Source organism: Rhincodon typus, chromosome 40 (genome assembly GCF_021869965.1).
Source record: "Rhincodon typus isolate 14 chromosome 40, sRhiTyp1.1, whole genome shotgun sequence".
Lineage (NCBI taxonomy): Eukaryota > Metazoa > Chordata > Chondrichthyes > Orectolobiformes > Rhincodontidae > Rhincodon > Rhincodon typus.
The window spans coordinates 15,185,250-15,195,387 of NC_063371.1; the positions used below are offsets into that span (position 1 = coordinate 15,185,250).

The following is a 10,138-nucleotide window of genomic DNA, read 5'->3' on the forward strand; positions in this document are numbered from 1 at the left end:
GTTCGGGAACAGGGGGATGGAGTTCAGTGGGAGAGTTCGGGAACAGGAGGATGTGGTTTGGGAGAGATTGGGGAATAAGGGAATGGGGTTGGGCAAGTTTGGAGAATAGGAGGAATGGGATGTGGGAGTGTTCAGGAATAAGGAGATGGGGTTAGGAAGAGTTCGGGAATAGGGGGAATGGGGTTTAGGAAAATTGGGGAATAAGGGGATGGGGTTTGGGAGTGTTCAGGAATGGGGGAATGGGGTTTGGCAGAGTTTGGGAGTAGGGGGCCTCGTGTTTGATGGGAGAGCTGTTTTCTCATGAATCAGTGTTTGCACAGTTCAGAGGTCAGGAAAAACAATGGGATGACAGGAATTGCGCGAGTAACTAGGGTGCCATCACTGGGCAACCAAAGCATCGGTAAAGCACACAGTCAGAGCAGTTTGGCTGAAGCTGGTGCCTATGAAAAGGAGTTGCTGTGAAACAGGAATTTTACACAAACACTCAGCGAGTGGTGATTCCCTCAGAAAGGACAACTGCGCTTTGGACTGAGAAAGGTTCTGCAGCACAAACCATGGTCTTTCTGTCGGTGCCTCGTGGAGAAACTGTGAGCTTCGCTCCCTGAAAAGCAGAGCCAGACTCAGGCTGGAATGTGGCTCACATCCCAAGGAAAATAGCAATCCCACACAGTTTCCGATAATTCATCACCAGCCAGCATTTGGCAGACAGTTCCAGGGAAATGATTAAAAATAACTGGAGGAAAGCAGAGATTTTTTGTCATTGTACTGTTTGAAAGAGGATCTGAAACCATGAGCACTGTTAGACTGAAATCTCAAGAATCTACAACTTGGGATGTATCAAATACAATCAATCAACGTGCAGGCACATTATTCAGGAACACAGAGATCACCATGAAACACAGTTCCAGTATTTACCCTGACCTAAGCTGCTGAGATGTGTATTGGCAGGGGAAGGTAGGGGCAGGAGAAAACGGGAAGTAGTGAACTGAACAGTAAACTGATGAGATTACAAAACCAGCCAATAGTGAGGGGCCGTTCGAGTAGACGCTGGAAACTTGCACAGCACTCCAGCCGTGAATGACTAGACACAGACATGTGGTAACAAGAGCAGCTATGAAACAGGGGCGAGATTACAGCTCCAGAGAGCAGGCACAGCTGCACACAGCTCTGAGCTTTAGAGCTTAAAAACAACTCCTGCTCTTTGCTTCATTCTGTGAATCCCAACCTGGGATTCAACAACCTCAACCCACCTTCACACAGCAAGCTGGTTCACTGTGTAACCTTCGACCCCACGTGACAAGCATGACCCTCGACCCCAGCGTGACCCCAGTTGCCCAACACAATCCTCAGTTCCACCCCTGCACCATAATGTACCCCAGTTGCCCACTCATTTGAGCTGCTTATTGTCACTGCTCTATATTTAGTAGAAGACAGTTCATTGGATAAATCCAGTCCACAGGCTGGATTTTACATGCCAAATCTAACTGGGATTTAATGCAATACAATTCATGCTAATTTGCTGGTACAATCCCCCTTTTACCAGGAGAAGGCCAGCAGTTTGAGAGATCTTTGTAAACAGACTCTGCAGACTGTTTGTTGTATTTTGTTCCCTGCATGGACTGTATTGACTGTTTGCTGTGACCAGCCATTTAAATGGACTTTGCTTTAAATCCTACCAGGTCTCCAACACAATGGTCAACAGGAAATTCCTTTGCTTTCACCCATTCCCTCCCTGATTTCTGAACCTTGTACCACACCGAGCAGGTTAGTCAGGGTCCTTCACATGCTCAGGAACTTTCAAAGCTCTTCAGAGCAAATGTACACCGCTGCTTAACCATTCCATGTCTCAGATTCCCAACAGATCCAAACTGGATTGCAATGTGAGGGTCAATGTGGCACAGATAAAGGCCACTCAGCCCACTGAGGCCCAGGAACACTGAGCAATGCAGCGTTCAGGCTGGATTCAGAAAGAAGAGTGGAGTTATATTGAAACGGGAGCTTGTAAGGGGTTTACTGCTTGCCCCGGCAAACACTGACCGATGAGCGCTTTTTTCCGTTCAGTCTCGGCTTCCTTCTCTACCACCTTTTGTTTCTGTGCTGCGATCAGTAATTTTGTCTTCTCACTCTCCCTGCCGGATGAACAAAGGAGAAGTTAAGATCAGGAGCTCACCAACAGGCCAGCCAGAACCCAAACCCTACAGATTTCACAGGAGTTACCATTCTTGTAATAAAAAGATCCACCCATTTAAACCAACAAAGGAATTTCACTGAGTAGACACAGAATAACTGCTGCGGGTGGAGGAGTCAACACTGAGGGGACATGAACTGAGGTGGAATCGACGTTCGGTGATAATATTACTGGATGTGTAATTCAGGCGCCCAGTTATGTCCTGGAGACAGGTCCAAATCCTACCACAGCAGGTGGACAGGTTTAAATTCAATTCATTCGTAAAGCTCAAATAAAATACTATTATAACTTATAATTGACATGACACTGTCAGATTGTCACAAAACACGTTGGGTTCACGAATGCTCTTCAGGGAAATCTGTTGCCATGTGACTCCAGACCCACAGCAATGCGGCTGACTTTTCAATGCCCTCTGAAATGGCTTGACAGGTCACTTAGCTCGCCCCCTTACAGAAGTATGCTATTGTAAGCAGTTCAGAGAAGGTTTATTAGAGTCATTCCTGGAATGACCTCATGAGGAAAGGCTGGAAGGCTAAGTCTGTAAACCTCTGGAGTTTAAAAGGAACGGAGGTGATTTAATTTAATTGAAACACACAAGATCCCGAGGGGACTTGCCAAGATTGGTGTCAGAAGGACGTTTCCTTCTGGGGGAGAATCTAGAATGAGGGGTCAGAGCTTACAAATAGAGGGGCACACATTTAACACAAAGATGAGTAAGTATTTCGCTCTCACAGTGTTGAGTATGTCTGGAATTCCCTTCCACAAAAGACAGTGGATGCAAAATCTTCAAATGGTTTGAAGGCAGAGGGAGGTCGATTATTGATTCCCAAGGGAATGAAAGATTATCGGGGACATGCAGCAATGTACAGGTGAGGTTAAAATGAAATCAGCACTGATCTTATTGAAAGGTGGAGCAGCCTAGAACAGCTAAGTGGCTTATTCTCATACATTTGTGGGATCTTGCTGTTCATCAGTGGTTGCTGCATTGCCTGTTACTACAACTGTTCAAGTAAACAGTCAACATTCAGACTGTGTAACCCTCTCTGTGCAAGGGGATACAGTCTACATTCAGACTGTGCAACCCTCTCTATGCGAGGGGATACAGTCTACATTCAGGCTGTGTAACCCTCTCTGTGTGAGGGGATACAGTCTACATTCAGGCTGCGTAACCCTCTCTGTGGGAGGGGATACAGTCTACATTCAGGCTGTGTAACACTCTCTGTGGGAGGGGATACAGTCTACATTCAGGCTGTATAACCCTCTCTGTGCAAGGGGACAGTCAGTTCCAGTTCAGGTTCAATGTTCGCCTGGTTGGATATCTCTCGGAGATGGGGACAAGTGAAGCTTTGATGAAATTTAGAGACCTTGCCTCAACTTCAGGATGAGGAAAGGATTGATTCACACGGAATTTCTAACTTCTCGTGGATCTCCCGAGACTCACATTAATTCATAGTTCCTGCGGATGGTTTCTGGAATGTTGGGTTTGGTCACCCGGACTGCCTGCGGAGGAACCAGAAACAGCAGTAAGGAGGGTTACAGTTTCCGACTGTGATATCGAGATATACCAGCAACTGGCTAACGCTCACAACAGGAGGAGAAACAAACTTACAGACTGTGGATTTTGAGCCCTACAGCCAGCCAAAAGCAAATCCCTGATTTTTTCTGCAGCTCCCAATACAACACAAGATACACAGTCTGTTCAGTTCCAGCTCCAGACGCAAGCCCTAGCCTCTGATTTCTGATTGGACTAGCACAATGCCATTGATTAAAACAGTGGAGACAAACTCACGTGGATAATCAGACCCGGAGCCATGGCTGTTAAATCTTGCTGCAGTGCCAACTTCAGGTCCTCATCTATCCGATCTGACAAGACAAGAAACCAATCTTACCAGCAGCATTCACTGCATCTGGTACCAACCCTCACTCTCAGAACCATCCACATGGCCACTCAGCCCATCGTTCTTGTACTAGTCCCGTTAACACAGCATCATTACCTTGTGCCGGTCTCCTATGCTATCCCCCATACTTTTGCATGTTATCGTTATCCAGTAACTATCCAATGTCTATCCCATTTTCAGGCAGTGTATTCCAGACCCTAACCCAAGTGAAGAAAGTTTTCCTCACTTCATAAAAACTGAAAGATCTGCGAATGCCCCGAATCAGAAACAAAAACAGAAATTGCCGGAAACACTTAGCAGGTCTGGCAGTATCTGCAGACAGAAATCAGAGTTAGCCCGTTTCGGACCCAGTGACCTTCCCTCAGAACTCTAGAAGGATCACCGGAGGCGAAACGTTAACTTTGATTTCTCTTCACCGACGCTGTCAGACCCAGCAATTTCTGTTTTTGTTTCCTCACTTCACCCTTTGCTTCTTTCACCGATCCCGAAACCATCTTTGTCCCTCAGCCACAGCAGGAGCCTCTTACCGAACAGTTCAATGTAGACTTCCTGTAGAGTGTGAACGCTGCAGAACTGGTTCAGCTCATGGTGGATCTTGTTAAAAATCAATGTCTTGTCGTAGTCTGCCGTGTAGTTTCTCACAATGTCATACACTGGGGACAACAATTTCAAACAAATGGTAACATCCAAACCACAACACTTTGATGACACCTCAGCAAAATGCATCAAACAGGGACACTGGAGTGAGATAAGAAAGATTCACCAAGATGGTACCGAGAGCTGGCAGCATGTGCGAAATGGTAAAGATTGATCCAGGCCAGCACTCCATTCTGTAGAAACAAGGAGACTGAAGTGTGGCCTGATCAATGTCTTTGAAATGGTAAACCCTAGCTCCGATAGGGTTAGGTACAGAATTCAGATCATCGCCCTGCTAAAGGAGGGATATTATTAAAGTGGAGAGTGTTCAGAGAAGATTGCTGCTGGAAATGGAGGGTTTGAGTTATAAGGAGAGGCTGCAATCTTTTTCACTGGAGCGTAGGAGGTTGAGGGGTAACCCTACAGACATTTTATAAAATCATGAGGGACATAGATAAGGTGACGAGGAAAGGTCTTTTCCCCAAGATAGGGGAGCTCAAAACTAGGGGGCATATTTTTAAGGTGAGAGGAGAAAGTTTTAAAAAGGACATGAGGGGCAACCCTTTTTTTACACAGTGAGTGGTTCACGTGCGGAATGAACTACCTGAGGAAGTGGTTGATGCAGATACAGTTACAACATTTAAAAGACATTTGGATAAGTACAACAACTTACAATGAATAGGAAAGGTTTGGAGGGATATGGGCCAAATGCAGGCAAGTGGGGCTCATTTGGTTTGGGAACAATGGTCAGCCGGGACAAGTTGGACCGAAGGGTGTGTTTCCATGCTGTATGACGCTATGACTCTATAGCGGGGGGAAAGTCATAAATATATGACCATCACAAATAAACCTATTGGGAACTCTGAAGAAACATGTTTTTGACCCAGGGATTGGGAGTACACACCACAGGCAGTGGTTACGGTGAACAGCACAGATGCACCTACACAGGGGTCAGATAAACAGCAGTAAAAATGGAGCAGAACACATGCTGGTGAATTGAGAGGAAGTAGCGGTTGGATGATGCTTGTGCGGAACATCAACTTTAACACGGGCCAGTTGGGCCGAATGGCCTAGTTCTGTGCTGTACCTTGGGTCCTCAGGACGGTCCCAGACATTTCCCAGCTAATGAATTACACTGGAAGCACGGTCAATGGCTGAAATGTGGGGGTCAGTCTGCAGTTCATCTACCGAGTTGGCTGATCAAGAAATAAACCATCTCTTCAGGAGGTGGGCTGTGGAAGGTACAAGGGCTTAGTGTTTGGCACTGCTGCATCACAGCGCCAAGGACCCAGGTTCAATTCCAGCTGCTGGTGACTGTGTGGAGTCTGCACATTGTCCCTGTGTGGGTGGGTTTCCTTCCGTTACCTTCCACAGTCCAACATTGTGCAGGTTAGGGTGGATTGGCCATGGGAGTAGGGTTACAGGGATAGGGCATGGGGGTGGGTTGCTGCAGACTTGATAGGCCAAATGGCCTCTTTCTGCACAGGAGGAATTCTATGATTTGATGACCGTGAGCTGTTCTCTCTGTGCAGTTTAAAAACAAGTCATTGCTTGTGTCTCGTGGCTGGGATCTGCTGCTATAAGGAGATGGGCTGAGCCACTTCTCAACGGGTGACAAGAGCCTCGGATCATACAGTCCCTTTAATATCACCCCAAAGCAAGAGAGACACACAGACTCTGATAAGGAGATCTGAGGACAGCTGGTGAAAGGCTTGGTCAAATACAAGCCTGATTAAAGGGAATACCTTCACAGGAGGAGAGAGGGGGGGAGGGGGATGAATTCCTGATGGTGAAGCCTTGGCTGCCAATAGGAGATCCATGGAAATCAGGGATGTGAAGGAGACCGGAACTGCAGCAGGGCAGTCATGTGAGAGGACGGTGGGACAGGAGGAGATAACAGAGACCCAGAGCAGCAAGGATGAAAACACAGTTTTCAAGTTTCAAATGGTGTGGTGGCAGTCAGCAATTGGAATGAGAGTGAGACTTGGTGTAGGGCAGGATTCCGGCTTTGCGTCATCAGAAGGAGGACATGGGAAGGCTGACCAGCAGGGTACTGCAACAGCGGAGTCTCGAGATGACACGGACATGGAGAGGAGCGATTTTAGCAGCTGAGATGGGACCGGGCCTGGTGAATCTGCAGCGCTGTTTCTTACCTGCACTTGGAATGAGGAAATTCACCACTTCGATCCTGTCAAAGTATATCATGACTCCACCGCTGGCAGGAGGAAAGAACAAAGATCCAGATTTATCACACTGCAATTTTAGCAACTTGCCGTTTGTGAGCCGAGCCCTAATTACGCGATGGTTTCTAAAGTAGCCGTTGTGCCTGTATAGCTTGGCGCACAATCGGAGCTGAACAACAGCTGATGAACTCTCGAACTTTGACGGAACCAATTGGCGAACGGCTGGTGTGCTGATGGCACCTCCAAACTGTGACTTTCAGCAACATGGGAGTCGGCAGATCTCTGTCCCCAGGGTACTCGCAGTTTGAGGCTGACTCTGTATGGAATGTCATTATACCAGACAGAGCCCAGGTTTAGAAGAAACACACACCCTTTAAAACAGCCTGCAGTTCATTTCACCTTCAAGAAAAGCAACTTGAACAGAAATCCTCCACGTGCCTGAATGAGACAGACGGCCTGCCACATTCCTCACAATTACCCCGAAACAGCAGCACTGGGAACAGGCCTTTACAGTATCTCATGAGATGACCAAAAAAAAAACCACATTAAGATCACAATGCTCAAGCTGAAGTGAGTAAAGTGGGCTTATTGATGTGTGTTGGGCATTTATACAGAAGCTGCAAACACATTTGTGGATAAAGATAGAAGCAGGACGTGTGGAATGAAACTACTCCTTCTCTTGGTTCCATTTAGAGTAATCTACGTTGTGAAGGAGGAGCTACCGAGACAAAACACACAATTACCTTGTACCACAAGGGACATTTTTTACTTCATCTGTCTGGACGGTATTCTGAAAGACAAAGGGTTTGTTAAGATTTAAATCACTTTCAGAAAAGGAGGGAGAGTTCACCGCTGAATAGATCAGGCGTACAATGACCACAGCACAGTTTAGCCAGATAATCCCTCAACAAAAGCTTAAGAGAGGCAGATTCCAATAACAAACCATACCACTTTGTCCACTTGAGCGAGAGTGCAGAGATTTATCTTAAAGGTCCTACGGACAAGGGGTTCCCCTTAAGGCAGAGAAGGTGATCTAACAGAGGTGTTAAAAACAATACAAGACTTTTACAGAGTAAGCCAGGACAACTGTATCCACCACCAGGAAGGTCAAACATAGATTTTGTTGGGAAAACAGCCAGAGGCAAGATCCAGAGAGTTTTGTTCATGCAGTGAGCTGCAATGTGCAAAGCTTTGCCTGAAAGGTCAATGAAAGCAGATGCAACAGCAACTTCCGCAGGGTAATAAAACAAACACTTGGAAAAGAACAAAAATGCAGCGACATGTGGAAAGAGTGGACATGTTGGCCAAACAGATTCAAGAAAGCATGGACACAGACCCGCTGTGAGTAGCTGGTAATTTTGATTCATACTATAGACATGTGGCGTTGCTCAGCACAGTTTGAACATTGTGCGTCTGTGACATGTGGAAAAGACCCACCTGTACAGTTTTGAAAGTGGTGATAAAGGGCAGCATGAGATGGAATCCCGGACCACTCGTTGCCTTTAATAATGCTCCACCCCTAAGAAACAATTGGAAGGGACAATTAGAGAGCTGAATGCCAGCAGGTAAAAGACAGACAAACACTACCTTCTTCATTTAAAAAAAAACTTCCAAAGTCAAAAGCAGTCTGAATGCAGATTCACCGACGTACATTAACCTCCTCAATATCACAGAGCCTGCGCAGTCAGATTGGGAAGGTGGCCTGTTTTACACTCTCTCTCTGACTACGACATCTGTGGTTGGAAATACTCGGCAGGTCTCGCACTGTCTATGCAGCGAGAGAGAGACAGAAACTGAGTTAATGTTTCAGCTCAATGAGAGTTCATCAGAAGTGGAGATATATCAAAATGCTGCAGATTGTAATAAAGTACTCATGCAGGGAAAGGAGGCTGAGGAAAAGCAGAAGTTGTGTAATACAGTGCAAGGCTGCAAAGACTGAAATAATAAACTGGGGGAAGTCAAAAGGAGATGTTTACGGCACCAGTGAGGAAACAAGATGTGGAGCTAGGGGAGGTGCTAATGGAAGAAGCAGACTCATCACCACCAAACCAGAGTGGGCGCAGGAGGCAGCATTAAAACAACCAGCAACTCAAAGCTCTGGTTCCTGCTGGAGAATGAGTGGAGGTGTTCTGCAAAGGAACCAACCACCCCCCCCTCCACCACCTCCACCACCACCACCACCACCCTCCGCATACCGAGTTTGGCCTCTTCAGTGTTTAGGAGATCAGGCAGAACATTGTGAGCAGTGACCATCCAGGGATATCACTGTTTCACCTGGAAGAAGTGTTTGGGACCCTGGCCAGTGAAAAGGGACAAAGGAGGGGTAGCAGCAGGAAATGCAATGAACACACTGAAGCAAACTGTTGACCATCTTTTGTAAGAATCCTCAGCTGAGGGAGAAGGAACCTGACAAAGTCAGAGGAGATCTAACAGACAGGGTGAAAGTGGTATAAGAGAATTGTCTTCACACGGAGCACGCTGGCAGTGGGTTCATGAGAGCTGCTCATTGCTAAATGATATCTAGGAATGAAGACAGAGAAGTGAAAGAAGGGAAATGGGAGAGGCACACACTGCCAAGTCAACATGTAGGAAACATCGGCCGGTGGTGGGGGGGGGGGCGTCAGGATCTGAGTCAGGCAGAAGGAGAATGTCCCCACATATCACACAAAAGGATGGACACAACAATGGATAACTCAGGACGGGTGACAAATGAGTCAGAAAATGGATCCATATGCATTCCCATAGCAGCAGCTTTCATTTGGAGAAAGTGAGGAAAGGGAAAGATGATTTTACTCTTGGCGAATTGTCTGACTGCTGCTCTGTTTGCAGTGTGTAGTTCCAGTATCATATGTGACCTCTCAAATATTTATAAAAGGTCCGTGTTAACTGTTTCAGGCCCAGTGGTACAGTCTGAGAGGTGCTCATTTCTGCCCCACTTTGGGTATTTCCACTGAACACTGACTGTGCCTCTTCCCAACTCCCTCTGCAGCTCTCCAGCTGCCATCCAAGCTTTCGATTCTCCCTGTGACATCAGGTCTGAGTGTGCACAGCAAGGTGTCCGAGATGGTGACAGAGTCTCACCTATAGTAAACAGCGATGTGACCCTCTTCCACCTTGTGTACAGACGAGAAGATCATGGCAGCAAGAATGGCAGCAGCAACTGCCACGACAGAGCCGAGCTGGGCCATTTCCACAAATCTGCACAAGAACACACGATTGAATTACATTGTCTG

At 46.8% G+C, this 10,138-nt stretch overlaps 1 protein-coding gene across 1 annotated transcript in view; it reads right to left on the bottom strand.

Moving 5' to 3' along the window:
• The window catches only part of LOC109925046 (erlin-2-B-like), a 16,930-nt gene extending 6,820 nt beyond the window's left edge, over nucleotides 1–10,110 (bottom strand). Inside the window, exons 1-8 of the mRNA XM_020525026.2 lie at nucleotides 9,987–10,110; nucleotides 8,343–8,424; nucleotides 7,649–7,695; nucleotides 6,876–6,937; nucleotides 4,614–4,739; nucleotides 3,978–4,051; nucleotides 3,630–3,688; nucleotides 2,038–2,129 (exon numbers count right to left, since the gene is read on the bottom strand). Coding sequence (XP_020380615.1) covers nucleotides 2,038–2,129; nucleotides 3,630–3,688; nucleotides 3,978–4,051; nucleotides 4,614–4,739; nucleotides 6,876–6,937; nucleotides 7,649–7,695; nucleotides 8,343–8,424; nucleotides 9,987–10,093 — 649 coding nt within the window. The 5' untranslated portion in view covers nucleotides 10,094–10,110. The remainder of the gene's footprint in view (nucleotides 1–2,037; nucleotides 2,130–3,629; nucleotides 3,689–3,977; nucleotides 4,052–4,613; nucleotides 4,740–6,875; nucleotides 6,938–7,648; nucleotides 7,696–8,342; nucleotides 8,425–9,986) is intronic.
• Between the last annotated feature and the right edge of the window lie 28 nt (nucleotides 10,111–10,138).